The sequence below is a fragment of the Centropristis striata genome, chromosome 20 (assembly GCF_030273125.1).
Source record: "Centropristis striata isolate RG_2023a ecotype Rhode Island chromosome 20, C.striata_1.0, whole genome shotgun sequence".
Taxonomy (NCBI): domain Eukaryota; kingdom Metazoa; phylum Chordata; class Actinopteri; order Perciformes; family Serranidae; genus Centropristis; species Centropristis striata.
In genome coordinates, this window is record NC_081536.1 from 11,844,080 (window position 1) to 11,860,055 (window position 15,976).

The window sequence follows — 15,976 nt, forward strand, 5'->3', positions numbered from 1 at the left end:
CTCAAAGTGTCCCTGATCCAGTGTTTAAAGCGAGGATGCATCATTCTGATTTAATAGGATTAATCTTCTTAGAAGAAAAGTATCAGCCAACTTTTTCATGGAGCTAACATACCAAACGTATCTGAGTAGCAAACTGTGTATAATTAATTTACATTTTTTGATGTTCTGTATCCTTGTACAGAATCAGCAGACTCAATGACCCTTTCTTTGCTTAACTGCACAAATCAGTTTTTTATTGTATGTGATACATCATAATAAACTTTATTTATATTGCACTGCAGTAACATTAACCCCAAATAAAAACAGCATCATTAAAGAGATTAGAGAAACTATTACTGCAGTATAATGTTTGCCTTGTGATAAAATATCTCAACCTCAGCTTTAAGGTCATAGGACATTATAACTTATTATGATCACAGATTGCTGATGAGTGTAATGGTAAGATATTGACACTGATGTGTATGAGATCGGTTTAGAGTTGAGGGTTTTTCTTGTTTTTTCTGAATGCAAACAATAGAAGAATAAACAAAGAAAAGAGTTAGCTTTTAATTAAAACACAGTAAAATAAGAAAGGTGAACTAATACCAATAGTGACATTAATTTTATTTAGGACAGATATATACATTTATACAGCGATTTAGACTTTATAGACTTGTTAGACAATGATGCTCGTGTTTTGTTCTGTATCTTAAATCCAGCACAACCCTTTTATCATTTTCACTGAATATTGTATTTTTTTTTCATATGTTGAATATATGCTTAGTATTTTTAACAAGTTAGTTGATCTGATTTATTCTCATCCAATATATTATTAATTAATTTAAATGTATCTAATTGTATCACATATTTATTTTATATACTGTTTATCACTCTTTTTTCTTTGTACATTTTATGTTTCATATTTTTTAGTTGGATTGTATTTCAAGTTCAGGATAATCAACTGTGACACATTTTTTTAAAGCTCAATAAATGCATAATTTTTCCAAAGGAGATGAGAAATCATGTTAAAAAAATCATGATCTCAATATTGACAAAAATAATCGTGCAGCCCTAAGCCTCTGGTGCAGAGATATTAACAAAATATTGCTAAAGATAGTTAATTAGTCACAGCTGATGTTCCTGTAATCAGAGGATACAAAGGTCAAAAAATATAACAGGTTTATTGGTGGAACTTTGATCCTTTAGTCCTACAGTAGCTGAAGTGAAAATTTCTTGTTCAGATCCAAAACGTTGAGCTGAAAGCAAGCAACATGTTCAGGTAAGACAACTACAGATGTCTCTAAAAGGTTTCTGACTTTGATTGCAGCGGTTGTTAACCTGATTTTAATGTCTAACAGTTTATAGAATGCATGGTTTGTTTCTTTGACCGTATGAGGATCTGTTATGTAATGTCCGTCACACATTTTAATCCAGAGTTTCTTCACTTGTAGGTTTTCTCTAATAGTGTGTGTTTCTCTGATATTTGGCATCACAGCAAAGCCATACAAACCCTTGGTATGTATATGTCGCTCCTGGCTATCCACAATATAACAATGTAGACTCTGCAACTTGAAATCATAATATAAATTATTCCTGATGAATTTCAAATGCCAACATGTTTGTTTTTGGAAAAGACGTCATGTAATATTTGTGCTGTTTTCTCAGACCAAACTCACAGATGAAGCGATCCAGGATACTGTTATGTAAGTTGTAATTTCCTTAAAGGAAACATAATGTGAATACTTGTCTCCTGGACTGAGGAAATGCAGACTGAGATTGCATTTTGTTTTTATCTCAGGTCCATAGACGACAAAGGAAAGATGGCCTGGAGAGTGGAAGTGGAGCCTCCACAGAACATGGATGAGACTGACTATGACATCGACCCGAGCATGAAGATTTGGAAGAGTATGAGAGACATCGAACAGGACAAACAGCCCTGGAAGGCCGAGGAAGACTTAGATGACCTGCGCCATCCTTCAGTAGTTGATCTCAAGGTTCAAACCCGAAACATGGACGCCGACATCCAGGCAGAGCCGTGGCAGGAAGTTTCCAACATGAAGTACAATCCCGAGCCTGAGCTGGACATGGATGAAGTCTACCACAAAGCTCTGGAGGATGTGGCTGGATATCTGGCTCCACTACGGGCTGATTTCAAAGCTGGTGAAGAGGCCCGTGTTGAATACTCCGAACCAGAGAAGGATGAGGATGAAATGTATCACCGTGATGACCAGAGTTCATCTGTGCAGATGGAGGAGCTGAGCCGTGAGGTCATGGTTCAAAGTGAGAGAGTCAGAGTTCACCTCGAACCAGAGGAAGACATGGACGACCTGTACCACAAAGATGTCCTGCAGCCCATTCCTTACCAAGGAGAACCCGAAGCTGCCGATCCTGTTTATTTTCCATCTCAGAGAAAGTACAGCGAGCCAGAGGAAGATCTGGATGGTCTGTACCACCAGTGATCCTTCAACAATTCAACCTGTGTAGATCTTTATCATTTCAGATCAGATACAAACAGAGCTGTTACGCAGGTAAATAAACCAGAAGTGTCATTTGACTCCATTTAACTGTCCCCAATAAGAATAAACACTTAATGTCAATGTCACTCATATGTATCTTGACAATAAAGATACTTTAACATATTCATCAGACTATGTTTTATTTATGGAATGTATTTACAATGCAGAAATTATTTACAAAAATACAAAATAATTTCTGCTCAAAGTAAACTGGAGATTAAAGGAATACTTTACCTGCAAAATGACCACTTGTATATCAGTTACTCACCCGCATTGCCTTGAATTCTTGAAGAAAACTTTTTTAACTTTTTCTCACATTTAACGGCAAAACTATTTTAAAAAGTAAAATCCAGGTCTCATTTATTCAGTTGAATGTTTCAGTACTTACCAACACATGCATTTTCTGCTAAAACAATTTTCACTTGCATGCTGGTTGTCGTGCATAGGACTATTTCTGCAGATAGAATTTCAATAGTAAGCTATAGCAAAAAGGCATGTGTTTGGGAAATGGTGAGCATGCAATTGAATAAATACCATTTGGTTTATACTGCACACTTTGTGTGAGAGTTTATAAACAAATGCTTTCATATAGTTTTGTGGTTAAAGGTGGCCTCCATGTACTTAGATTCTTCAACAACAACAAAAAATCATTCTCTGTGGCGGTATGCAAAAAAAGTTTTCTTCAAGATTTCAAGGAAACAGGGTGAATAAGTGATATACTAATGGTCAATTTTGTGGGTGAAGTATTCCTTTAATCAGATCACATTTACAGTATTTATTACACAATAAAAAATACAATATAAATGCTTATTTTCACAAGAAAGAATTACAGTTGTGGCTGAAATCATTACAGCATCATCAGTTTAGTGTATGTGTGTGTGTGTGTGTTTGTCACTGTAGCAGCTCAGCAGGAATGACCCCCTTCTTTAGTATCAGGTTACCATACAGAGCCGTTTCCCTGTGCAGAAAGAGCAGAGGACAATATTTACATTCATCAGCTGCATTTTTAAAGACATTTCTGTGAACATTTTAAAGCATTATGTTGTGGATACCACAACCTCTGAATATTAAAATGTTAGTTATTTGTGGGGAAAAAAATACCCTGGTTTCAGAACTATGCCTACACTCATATTTGTTCAGAAATGTATATAGTTATTCAAGTGAAACAACATTACATTTAAGTCTAATCATCAGGATAATAAAATATGTATCACAGAGATCAGGCTTTCATTTAATGACTCAATAAGGATTGCTGATTTCTGAAATAGGACAAGTAAGTTTTTCCTTCACTATTACAATATGACAAATGCTTTTGCAGAGACAGAATGAAACATACAGCTAAAAATCCAATAAAAGCACAGAAATATACACACCCTGTTGCCACAACAGCAAAGGCTTTCTTGGCTCGTTCATAGAAAGCAAACCTTTCCAACTTTTCAAGAGGAGTCTGCATGTAAACAGAAATCATGAAAGGACAAAAATAAAATGAAACAAAGTTATTTTGTGTTAATACTTAATGAAGTCATTAATCATTCGGTAGACAGGCTGCTTCACCTGCGACCCTGCCTGACCCAGGAGCTGTGTGTAGGCGTCCCACACAGGGACAGCTAAACCTCTCTGTTTGTCACTGTCTACCAGGTCCATGACTGCAGCCTGAGCACAAATCAAACAAATTACACTTAAAAAGATAACAAAGGCAGCCTGTGAGAAATGTGAATAAACTCAGTGGTTTTAGCTTTAAATTATTGAGTCCTGTACTGGAGAGGGGACATATGTATCCAGGGGCAATAGCTTCAAAATGGCCTCCATAAGCTGTGGGATTCCCAAACCTACATAAAGATGAGACACAGCTGTTAACGCGCACACTCAGCCAACATTATGCACAGATAGATGTATTTACATACCATCAGCTCTTATCTCTTTTGGTCCACAAGCACAGATGGAAGATGCTGGGAAGTTTGCATCGGCAAGAACTGAAAAAAAAAAAGGAAAACACTCAGTGGGTGAATGAACTACATGTGGCCTTTGCCAGTATAGCTGCAGTTAATGATCCTGTGAGTCCTGCTCTGTCACACTGGTGTTGACTTGAACTTGGATTAGTCTGGTGCCCTATAGTGACTGTACACACGTTTTAGGCTCACAATGCTAACACAGCATATCAAACATGGCGATCTATGTTTATATGATTTAATATCATACCCAGTTCATCCCCGTGGCCCATTTTAGCGAGGGCATAGAGCAGTTCAGGTGATAAAACAGAGGGAATTCCTCTCAGTACGACCATACTGACAGCCACGGAGAAACGGAGTTAAGCGAGAGCATTCACTCCAACGCACTTCCGGTTTTGTTTACGACAGACAAGAATATAAGATAAGAAGAAGAAAAGCCTATCAACAAAAAGATAAGTCGTTTAAAAAGTTGCTAGTCCTACACATGTGTCACTGTTTATTTCTTTTTGGTCGTCAAGCTAAAAATTAGACTGTTTTATGTTTGAATCTGCCGGACGAAGGTTTTTTTAAGTAGAGTCACTATCTTGATATTTTTGCTTACCTAGTCTTTGTTGACGCGAGGAAACGACTCATGTGATCAGTAACCGTAATATGATTGGTTAGAGGGGCTACGACGTCAAGTCCCTTTCTCAAACGTTTAGTTTATATATTATGGTATTATTACAGGCTCAAATCATCATATTATTTGTCAGTCTGTAATCACAGTCAAACAGTAAATAAAAGTGTTTAAAAGAGTATCTATTTTAATTTTCTTCATAACATAAGTAGCGTTTTGAGATTGCGCTAAATTGAAAAATAAACGCAGGCGATGAATGCAACAACATGACCTAATTAATGTTAAATACGATTAATATTTGTGTTATGTCTTCAATGACTTTATTTTTTATTTTTTTTAAAGCAGTCACTTTTTTCTAACTAAGTAAAACTTATCTAATGACACCCTGGGTGCCAATGAAGTTATACAAAAATGGGGCGAGTGTCATTAGTCCGAAAAACTGCATAGCTGGTTAATCTTCGGTCTGTGTTGTTTCTGACACCCTTGGGTGGGCATAATTCAAAGCAGACACCGGTGAATGTGTTATTCCGACACGCTCTCTGGTGCCAAGAATGTGAGATAATGAAAATATTTGTCAGATGAAAACCACTCCACCCTGCCCGTTTCATCTGAGCCAGAGAAACTCTCAGCTGGATGGCAGAAAAATGCTGAGGAATCCTTTCCATGACCGCAGATCCTGGTTCGGTACAAAAAAAGGCAAAAGATCTGCATATAAAAACGTCTTTCATAAAAGTCAAGTCACAGCATTGCAGGGTTGTGGGATTACTGCATTTACAATCCGTATACAGCTGCTGTTAATAATGAACGGGTGAAGCATGCTGGTACTTTATTGCATGTTTTTAATCTGCAAATATAAACTGTATATTTTGTAATATTTATACATTCCAGACCTATACATTTTGCTATCCCTGTGGCATAGGACTTCAGATGTTCTGTGCGTAAAGCTAAACTCTTAAATATGACTGAATTGTGCAGCAAGAAGCCTAAACCATATTACACATATCCTTTGCTATAGGGAACTATACGTTTATTGTTAACTTTATAGTAATCTACTTAGTTTACTGTGAACAGTCATAAATATTTATGAAGATTATTTACTTTTGTTTTTGACTGTCTTTGCTTTGAGTTATTTAAATGACAAATTTAGCCTCAATGCATAGATCAATGAGAATAGGCTAGGCTTATATAAAATCATTTGAATGCAAAAACGTCAAGTCAGCAGCATAACAGAGTGGCACTGAGTCAGTGCAGTTTGGGAATATGAGTGTGATCCTTGGAGAGGGATTGGAGGCTGCTGGACAGGAGAAAAGGCCCATGCTGGAGCCAGGCCTGTCTGCCGGACTGAAAGCCCCTTTCTCCCTCTCTGGACCCATGCTGCTCTCTCTTTATTCCGGCTTCTTTAAATGAGTTTATCACGCTATGAGGGTCTGCGCTGCCAAAATGTAACGTTTTGCCCCCTTTGTCTGTGTGGAGAGCCTCAATTGAGTCTACATTTATTATTTTGACCTTTCGGTAGCCTCAAAGAGGATCTTCTTTTCGGGCCCTCTCTGCAGACTTTTGTGTTTCCCCGCGGAGTGAGGAGACGACTTTTTTTTCTCTGCTCCTTTTTAAAGTTTTGTTCCAGGGGGGCTGACAAGAAAGCAAGCTCCAGGGGAATATTGAATGAAAATAAAAATCAATTAGGCCATGGCCTTGTGGAGATATGGGGCGCCGCCGTGTGAAGATCAGAGAGAAAAAAGGTGCCTCGCGATGATTGGAGCGGCGAGAGAAAGCGCACACTAACCAAATTTGTTCTGGTGTTTTCTTTGAAGTCCAAATTATCGTTTTATGTGTTCCCGAATATTTTCAGAAAATATACAGAACAGTTAAACTACTCTTTTTTATATATAGAAACACGAGTATTTTTATGTTTACTATGCGGATGAAAGTATATAAAATCCTCTAATATAGCCTATTATAGTAAAATCTTAACAGATATAGCTTTGTTTTTTCTAAAGAATATCGGCTATAAGACCTTAAAAATCGAGCACTTTGGTTATTTGTTGCTGCACAAACTTGCGGTGAGATTAATTTATTATTATTTAAAGTAAATACAAGTTAATTTTATTCTGATGGACTCACCAGTCTATCAAAATTAAGAGATGTTCAAATATTGCAAACATATGCTGACAAGTAGGCATTTATATATTTTTTTCTGTAGCGCCAGTCCCTGATTGTCATTATTCTACGTTAGTCTATTTTTATTACTCGACCTGACAACTGTCACTTTACACTCAGTTGCACCAAATTAAGCGCTCATCTCCATACAATTTAGTGGACTTCAGTCCATCTGACTTTATTTTCTCTGCCTTTGAGTAACAGTATTACAGCACCATCTAGTGGTGTGCAGAACACACTGGTTGAACCAAACACACCTGTTTTTCAGGTTCAGATTTATAGCGTCTATAGAGTCTATTACCTGACTGAAATATTTCAGCAATTTTAAAATGAGCCTCTGAAACCAGAATATTTCTAAGTGACCGTGTGAATTAAATGCAATCATTCTGTTTTAGCTAATATTATAAATGTGTGGCAATGAAACACCCTGATGTCTTTAACAGTAATAATAAATACAGCAGACATGTCTTTCCATTTCTGTCACTGTAGTTAAAACTACACCAAATATTTATTGTAAATAATTTGTCTATAAAAGGCAGACATACAATTGATAGGGAAAATGAAAAGGCAAAGTCAGCACAATAATCAGGACTGATTCCTCTTATTACACACTGGTAAAGTTATTTAGAGTATTCACAGACAAACCCCACTGCATTACAGCACTCAGACCGCATTTGACTGATACCAGAGCTCAGCAGGTAGAGCTTCACTGTCATAAGACACTCTTGTGCAATCACTCAATGCCAAATCCTAAATCAAACATCTTGTATGTTCCACTGCAATCAAGATTTTTGCAGCATTCAACTTATTGCAGATAAGGAAATGACTTGCTGATATCAGGAACTTTGTGTTCATGGCCGAACTCTGAGAGTGCTCTTTTTTTTTAATTTTTAACTGTCCTGGAAGCTGGCCTTTCTCTTCTCCACGAATGCTGTCATGCCTTCTTTGCGATCAGCCTGCAGGCAAACACATATCATAAGTGGGTCCTCAAAGTCAGAATCACCAACCTCAACTTGCTCTCAGCTCGGCTCCTGTACTTACTGTAGCGAAGGTAGCATTGAATAAGCGCTTTTCAAAACGATTACCCTCAGCCAAAGACAGTTCAAAAGCTGCAATCACAAGGAGGAGCAAATCAAAAAAGGAAACTTATTCAATTAAGCAGGTTTGGGGTTATACAACTTTTTGAAAACGTGTAAAAACAGGCTTTACATACCTGCGTTAACAGCCTCTTTAGCCATAGCAGAGACCAGTTTGGAGTTGGCAGAAATTTTCTCGCCACATATAATAGCTTCAGACACCAACTGGTCCACTGGATAAACTTTACTCACCAAACCTAAAAACACAAAAAGCTGCTGAATCAAGTTTAATAAATATATAGTTCTGGTAATGTGTAATGTTACGTGCATATTCCATCACTGTAAGTGGTTTTGCTTCTGTTTATCAGAAGATAAAAATACCAACAGAACAATCTAAAAATACTCAAGTCCTTCAAAATCCTTCAAGTATTTATTCTTGTGAAGCCAATGACCTCTTCTCTAAATCAACAGCTGCAGTAGCAGCATATGCCAGCCACTATTGTTCCAATCTGCAAATAACCAACATTTAGCCAGCGCAAAACTGATGGAACAACCGATAAACATCAGCCGCTGCCATTGGTGAATGTCATCTTATTCTCTGACATCTTATGTGATGTGATGGCTGTAAACAAGGAAACTATCGGCCGATATTAACATAGGGCCTATCAAGTTTTCATTACTCTTAAAAAAAAATTATTCTGCTTCACTAATTGATATTCACTTTTGTATTTGCGTATTTGATATTTTAGCTCTTTGGACCTTGAATAACATGTTTAAATGAAAACATCTGACAAGTTTACAGGGAAAGTGTTTTGGTGGATCTCCTAACAACTCAAAGACATCTAAAATGTGACCCCAAGCAAACACAAGACACAACACTTGAACAATGCATTTCATAAGCTTATCATTTTGTTTTCATGTAAAATCTTCATCTGCAACATAACGTATTACACAAGTCAGTGGAGTAGAAAATTACGACATTTCCTTCGACAACTGTAGTAGGATATAATATAGCATTAAATGGCAATTCTCAAGTTAAGTGCAAGTGCCTCAAAATTGTACTAAAGTAAAACTACTATCCAACGCTGCTCTTACCTGATTGTTTGGCCTCCTGTGCATTAATTCTGTCTCCTGTAAGGACCATCTCCATAGCGAGGGACTTACCCACTGCACGGGTCAGCCGCTGGGTGCCGCCCGCCCCTGCAGGTAGACACACATCATCAACTCCAAAAGCAGAAATCTGGCAAACCTCTGTATAAGGAAGTCAAGTCTTAAGAGGAAGGCGAGTTGATACTAAATGACTCTTTACCAGGAATGGTCCCCAGCAGGATCTCCGGCTGGCCAAACTGTGCCTTCTCTCCAGCGTAGATGATGTCACACATCATCGCTAGCTCGCAGCCTCCACCCAGCTGAAATAGCAGAGGACGAACCCAGAAACTATTGTAATGCTTGCACATTATTTCTATTTATCTGTTGGAAAATGTATAAAAGACACTCACAGCGAATCCATTGACAGCTGCAATCACAGGCTTCCTCGCGTCAGCCACTTTGCACCAGTGAGCCAGAAACTTTGTAGTGTAACACTCCTGGAAAGTTTTATTCTGCATTTCTTTAATATCCGCTCCGGCTGAAAGACAACACAAAAGTTGAGCTCACTACTGATATATTGTTTTAAAAAACACCCACAGCTAACACACCCTGTTCCCTCACCAGCAAAGGCTCTTTCGCTGCCGGTGATGACGACAGCTCCCACGTCAGCATCAGCGTCGAAGACTTCCAGGGCCTGAATCACCTCCCTCATCAGCCCGTCACATAGAGCGTTCAGAGCCTTGGGTCGGTTCAGCTGGATGAAACCCACATTACTCTTCTCGCCTCGCTTTTCCACCAAAATATACTCATACTGACCACCTGCATGTGGACAGAACAACACTGGCGGTCACACTTTTCTGCACTTCGTATCAAGGCTTTCTTTAAACTTTTATATAGCACACAGAATAAAGTTTATAAACTGAGAAGAAATTTGAGAAGAAATTTGCTGTGAAACAGTCAGAAGAGCTTTTCTGTCTGCTGTCTTTAGCCCTGTTGAATAATACATCTTGTTTGTGTTTAGTGTTCAATTAATTTTGTTTAGTTTTTTAAGAGCTCGCACCTAGGCTAAATGTGCTCCAGGCACTGTGGATTTTTTGGCAACTTTTTGTCTTCCCCTGACCCGTTTACACAGCACCCTCGCCGTGCAGCAAGATCTCCTGATTTGCAAATTAAGCACTGAATATAACACAACAAACCTACCAAATTGTGGTGTGAGGGGACACATAAAGATGGTGTTTATGCTCCACTGAGGGCAAAGTCTTTTTGCAAGTATTATAGTCTGTATTCATAATACTCAGATGTCTGTATCTATATCAATGCATTTAACTTTCTTATATAACACCTTGATAAGGAAAAAGTCTCCCATTCAGCAGCTGTTGAGACCTTTAAATGGTTGCGCAACCATTAAATGGTTGCGCAGCAAATGGACAATAACCTGAACTTTATTTTGACACAAATTTACTCACTGTATATAGATGGATGAAAATAAAGCCTCTCTAATCCAGTAGTTTAAACTTTAATTAACTATAACCATCAGTCTTTGGTTTAGAATGACCCCAAAAATAATTTCTTACCAACTTTTTGAATTTGAAACATTTTTAAAATCTGCATATCCCCTGTGCATGATTTGTCACTGTTATGTAGACAGTGTAGACTTTAAACCAGGTGAGAGATCACCAAAGTGGTCTGAGTCCAGGTTAATCATTTAAGAAAAGGTGAAGGATCAGCTCTCACAGCCTTGTGTCGAGGCCGTACAGAGACCTTGGAGGAACTATATACGTCTTGAGGAGCAAAGTTACAGAAACAAGAGTCATGGTCGGTGCTTACATACAGCTTTTATGAAAGTTGTGCCTTCACAAATTCACCCCCCAAAAAAGCAGTTTACTCTGAGCTATTCCAGTTATTTTGGACAATTTACATGTTGAACCACAGGCACATGTCTCTTAAAACTCTTGACAGAGTTTTTGAAATCCTGCTGTGTTATATAGTAACAAAGTAATATGAAGTTTTCTTTATTGTGTCAAGCTGGGCTGGGAGATATGGCCGAAATCTTCTATCCCAATACAATTGCATTACTGAACAGGCAATAGCACACAATCATTTGGAGTTTCAGGATGATATTTAGTTTTAAGTTGTAGCCATTTAAACAGATTATAATTATTACTATCTTTCTATGGTTGCAGACTATATCCATAGAAATAAAGTGTCATGTTTTTAACATGTGGTCTTTAGATATGTTAGTGTGTGTTCCCTTTATCGCGTTTTTTTGTTTCTGCAATCGATAAATAACATATAACATATACATCATAAATTCGCAAATTACATCTGTGCTGAACAACATTATAGAAATAACTCATGCAAATTGTAAAATAACACATGTAAATTCCCCTTCACACAGTGTGAACAAGATGTTTAGAAATGATCTTCCATTAAAGCCACTCAAGCGTTTTGTGGTCTAAATAAAACTAAACACAGATCAATAAAATAAACTAAGTTAGCTTGCAGCCTGCTCCATATGCGTCGCACACTAAGTGACGCAGGTGTTTTGACATTGTGGCAGGGCCAGTCGTTCGTGCAGCCACAATAGATAAACCAACACTGGACAGGTTAATAAAAACACACCTGAGCTGTAGAGGCGGCTGCCGGACAGGAGGACCGGCGCTGCTCTGGAGGACTTCAGCAGCGAAGCAGCACTTCTGCAGAGGAAAGCCATAACAGCGAAGTCAACAAGCTGCACGAACTTGCTCCAAAATCACTAAGAAGTCGCTCTTTCCGCTTGCGTCTTCTTTGTTGGTGTTTTTCAACGCACTCGAATCAGCGCCACCTGGTGCCCCTGGTGTGCAGAGCAGGGTGAACTCACTGATCAATTTTCTCACTTTTAATGAAATCATATAGATCAGGGATGGGCAACTGGAGGCCCGAGGGTCGCATATGGCCCGCACCCTCACTTGAAGTGATGGTGCACTCAAATGCATTTGAGTATGGAATCTTAAAAGTGCTGTGTAGAAATGCACAAAATTACAAAATTAATGTTGGTCTGCTGTTCTTGCACTGAAAACAAAATAAATCACAGTAAGTGGTTATTTTTTATTTGCTTCAAACCTTTTGTATTCCTATTTATACTGTTATACATGCATTTGGGCATGAAATATGTTAAGTTACTGCACTGTAAATATATTTCAAATTGCAGTTTCATTATATCTGATTAAATGCACGGTCCTATATGTGGCCCTGTGGTGGTGTCGATGAAAAATTGTGGCCCCCTCCAGCATTGAAGTTGCCCATCCCTGATATAGATGCAAGGTTAAGGGAGCATGTTTAATAATCATTAGTATTACCCTTTTACACTGTTAACTTTTGCACTTCCAGAACAACACTGTACAACTCCCTCATCCTAAAATAACAGTCATATTATATATATTTGTTATCGTAGCCTATTACTATTGTGATTTGTTTAGTCAACGTTTATGTTGGTATTTTGCCTTTATTATTATTATTATTTTTACTAGTGTAAATGTAGTACGAGGAAATGACAATAAAGGTAAAGCAACAAAATAAACGTCAATAGACCAATTACACTGCCAATATGCTGCAAAATACATGCATATAACAAAAATGTGCAATATAACTATTATTTTTGAATGAAAGAGCTGTACAATTTTGTTCTAGATGTGCAAAAATATTGACGACTGGCTGTGCAAAAGTGTAAAGAGTAATATTGATGATGCTTAAAGCTATTAAGCCCTATAAAAGCAAAAAAGCAAAAAAAACACTAACGTCAGATGGGACTTTAAACTAAAAAAGAGACTTTAACCCTATGCTTTAATTGTGTAGTTTCGCTGGCGGACGTAAAAGGCGTCTAAATCACTAATCAAGCAAAAACTCTGTTGGATTTAGCCCTGCTTGGGGTCTACATATTCCTTTGATCTTCTAGTTTTCATATAATGTCACTATATTCAGTATATTCCTAAAATTGACCCTGGTCCGCCATAAGTTAGATGGCATTCAGAATTTCTCGCTCAATGATTGGTGAGTTGAGCGCTCGACTTTTCTCAACAGCAAATAACAAGAATGTGCATATAAGTGGTATTTTGAATGAAGGAGCTGTACTGTGTTTGTTCTAGATGTGCAAAAACAGTGTGGAGGAGTAGAATACCCGGTGCTGCAATCTTTTTTATTCTCTCTTTTCACCACTAGGGGGCGCTGTTCTCTCACATGGGCCTGCATAGATAGTATATTACAAGTATTGCATACCAATAACTAAACACAGTTAGAAATACATGAAAATTATATATATAACTGTTATTTTCAATGAAAGAGCTGTACCGTTTTTGTTCAAGATGTGCATGATGGTGATTAAAGTCATTAACCCTCTGGAGTCCATCTATTTATTGAAAATACACGCTTTATTGACAGTAATAACTTTATTTATATATGATATGTAAACAAGCTGAGAAAGCCAGTTGAACGTGCAATCGTGCAATCATAGGAGCTTTCAGTGTGCCATTTATGTTTCTAGATCATTTTTAAAATGTGAATTTTCTTTCTACAATGAAAACTATTCCTATTTTTTAATTTACATGCAAATAGACTGTTTTGTAGTTTTATTATTTATTTATTTATTTATTTATTGCTGTTTTTGTGTGTATAAATGGTAAAACAAAATGGTACATTTCCAAAGACACCTGTGTGTTTTGTTAGCATTTTGGGTTCCTGGCAGCTTTATACTTTTTTAATTAAAATAAAATTAAAAATCTGACTGAGTTTGTGTTGAGAAAAAGGATGCATGTCATGTAAGGACAGACTGAAAGATGCTAAACAGAGACAGAAATGAATGCATAGGAAGTTGACAAATTTGAACCAAAATCTCCTGGACTTCAGAGGTTTAAGCACCATCACAGCTAAAGAAAGCACTTTGACATTAATGTCAGACGTGACTTTCAACTGTAAAAGACACTTTCGCCTCATAGTTTTGCGGCAGGACATAAAAGGTGTCTAAATCAGGAAATAAGCTCAAACTGTTGGATTTAACCGTACAATGGCAATTACCCCAGTATAACTAGTGTCAGTAGTTGCATTTGACAGCAGCCTGAATACGCCCACAGGAAGTGACTTGTCGCAGGCAGTGTTGCCAGATTGGGCGGTTTTCCGCCCAATTGGGCGACTTTTGTTTACGTCAGGCGGGAAAAAAATATATTGGGCGGGTGAATAAAATTTGGGCTGCTTTTGTCCATATTTGGCGAGTTTTTAATATTGTGAAAACAGCACTCTCACTCATCCCCTCTTTTAAATAAATACATAAATGAGGGCTTCCGGTATGGTGCGGTAGCGAGCAGCAGCGTGGCGTGGTCTCTCCCCCGTTCAGTACCCAGCAAATTATCTTTCACCAGCTGAACCAGCATAGAAACGTGTCAAAGTGTCCTCTTAACTTCACTTCACAATGCCAAAGTCTGCAAAACAACAAAAAGTTGACCAGTCCCGGGACACGGCAGAAGAGCCTGTTGACTCGGGCGAGGCTAACGCTAACACCGAGCATGATGCTACCGCTAAAAGCTCGTTGCCGGAGTTTTCTACTGAAGCGCTGCTTAAACACATTGCTACTGTCGTTGCCGAGGAAGGCAAGCGGACGCAAACTATGATCCAGCGGGTCTTCACCAGCTTTGAATCGCTACTGGAGGAAAAAGTTGACAGCATGCTGAAACGCATTGATGAGGTCGCAGCATCTACCGAGTCCCTCACGGCACGCCAGACCGAATACGAGGCCCGTGTCTCCGCCTTGGAGGACGACGTTACTCCGCTGAAGAGGAAACTAACCGCGATGGAGAAAGTAAATGCCGAGCTGACAACTAAAGTCACAGACTTAGAGGGTCGCTCCCGACGAGACAATATCAGGATCTTAAACCTAAAGGAGTCGACTGAAGGCGGTGACCCGGTTCGTTTCTTTGAAAGTTTCATTCCCAAAGTGTTGGAGCTCCCGGTCGAGTCCATTACAATCGACCGCGCACACCGAGGTCTCGGGCCGCCTTTGGAAGGTCGCCCTCGCCCGGTCATTGTCAAGATCCATCGTTCCAGAGATGTCTCCATGATATTGTCCGCGGCAAGACGCAAAGGATCCATCCAACATGACGACCAACCTATTCGCTTCGCCCCCGATATCCCGCCGCTGGTCCGGTCTGCACGCAGAGCTTTCAACCCTGTTTGCTCCGAGCTTATTAAGCGAAACATCCGCTTCCAGATGATCTTCCCTGCCGTGCTGTCATTCAGGGTAAATGGGGTACAGAAGTCATTCAAGGACCCAGAGGATGCAAAGACATTTTTGGACGGTAACATATGATCAGTGTTTTTCACGTTTTCTGCCTTTCATTGTACTTCTGACAGCTGGTGAGTCAGACATTTAACTCCAATGCCCTGCTCCCCACACATCACATCAGTTAACCCCCCCCCCCCCCTATTTTTTATTTTATTTTATTTGTTTGTTTATTTATTTAATTTTATTTTATTATTATTATTTTTATTTATGTATTTATTTATTTTTTCTTTATATCTTCTTCCCCTTTATCATTCGTGGTTGATATTTCTAATTGCACCCCTTAA

The 15,976-nt window shown here is 38.5% G+C and overlaps 3 protein-coding genes across 4 annotated transcripts; 1 reads left to right on the forward strand and 2 right to left on the reverse strand.

Annotated features, from left to right (window-relative positions):
• The first annotated feature begins 1,147 nt into the window (after positions 1 to 1,147).
• Positions 1,148 to 2,566, forward strand: si:ch211-217g15.3 (uncharacterized protein LOC368914 homolog). Of its 2 annotated transcripts, XM_059358790.1 has the most exons (3): positions 1,148 to 1,494; positions 1,645 to 1,682; positions 1,778 to 2,566. In XM_059358790.1, coding segments are annotated over exons 2-3 (663 nt in total). In that variant the 5' UTR covers positions 1,148 to 1,494; positions 1,645 to 1,680; the 3' UTR covers positions 2,439 to 2,566. The 2 variants fall into 2 exon arrangements, with proteins under 2 accessions (XP_059214773.1, XP_059214772.1); XM_059358789.1 differs by having other exon boundaries at positions 1,148 to 1,682.
• A 109-nt stretch (positions 2,567 to 2,675) lies between these two features.
• On the reverse strand, positions 2,676 to 4,944 carry fuom (fucose mutarotase). Its single transcript, XM_059358791.1, has 6 exons — positions 4,695 to 4,944; positions 4,400 to 4,468; positions 4,254 to 4,324; positions 4,050 to 4,148; positions 3,869 to 3,942; positions 2,676 to 3,453 (listed from the first exon to the last, which is right to left on the reverse strand). The coding sequence occupies exons 1-6, from the start codon at positions 4,777 to 4,779 to the stop codon at positions 3,387 to 3,389; spliced, it is 465 nt and encodes a 154-aa protein (XP_059214774.1). The 5' UTR covers positions 4,780 to 4,944; the 3' UTR covers positions 2,676 to 3,386.
• A 2,741-nt stretch (positions 4,945 to 7,685) lies between these two features.
• On the reverse strand, positions 7,686 to 12,165 carry echs1 (enoyl CoA hydratase, short chain, 1, mitochondrial). The gene is made up of 8 exons (XM_059358742.1): positions 12,005 to 12,165; positions 10,004 to 10,201; positions 9,793 to 9,920; positions 9,603 to 9,702; positions 9,389 to 9,493; positions 8,431 to 8,550; positions 8,259 to 8,326; positions 7,686 to 8,173 (listed from the first exon to the last, which is right to left on the reverse strand). The coding sequence occupies exons 1-8, from the start codon at positions 12,093 to 12,095 to the stop codon at positions 8,108 to 8,110; spliced, it is 876 nt and encodes a 291-aa protein (XP_059214725.1). The 5' UTR covers positions 12,096 to 12,165; the 3' UTR covers positions 7,686 to 8,107.
• Between the last annotated feature and the right edge of the window lie 3,811 nt (positions 12,166 to 15,976).

Excerpts from the sequence above, each read along its gene's own strand:
- si:ch211-217g15.3 (XM_059358789.1), top strand. The coding sequence starts at position 1,576 with ATGAATTTCAAATGCCAACATGTTTGTTTTTGGAAAAGACGTCATGTA. Across the intron at positions 1,683-1,777 it reads GCGATCCAGGATACTGTTAT|GTCCATAGACGACAAAGGAA; the intron begins GTAAGTTGTAAT and ends TTTTTATCTCAG.
- fuom (XM_059358791.1), bottom strand. The coding sequence starts at position 4,779 with ATGGTCGTACTGAGAGGAATTCCCTCTGTTTTATCACCTGAACTGCTC. Across the intron at positions 4,325-4,399 it reads AAAAGAGATAAGAGCTGATG|GTTTGGGAATCCCACAGCTT; the intron begins GTATGTAAATAC and ends ATCTTTATGTAG. Across the intron at positions 3,454-3,868 it reads TTTGCTGTTGTGGCAACAGG|GGAAACGGCTCTGTATGGTA; the intron begins GTGTGTATATTT and ends CTTTCTGCACAG.
- echs1 (XM_059358742.1), bottom strand. The coding sequence starts at position 12,095 with ATGGCTTTCCTCTGCAGAAGTGCTGCTTCGCTGCTGAAGTCCTCCAGA. Across the intron at positions 10,202-12,004 it reads CAGCCGCCTCTACAGCTCAG|GTGGTCAGTATGAGTATATT; the intron begins GTGTGTTTTTAT and ends GTCCACATGCAG. Across the intron at positions 9,921-10,003 it reads CAGCGAAAGAGCCTTTGCTG|CCGGAGCGGATATTAAAGAA; the intron begins GTGAGGGAACAG and ends GTTGTCTTTCAG.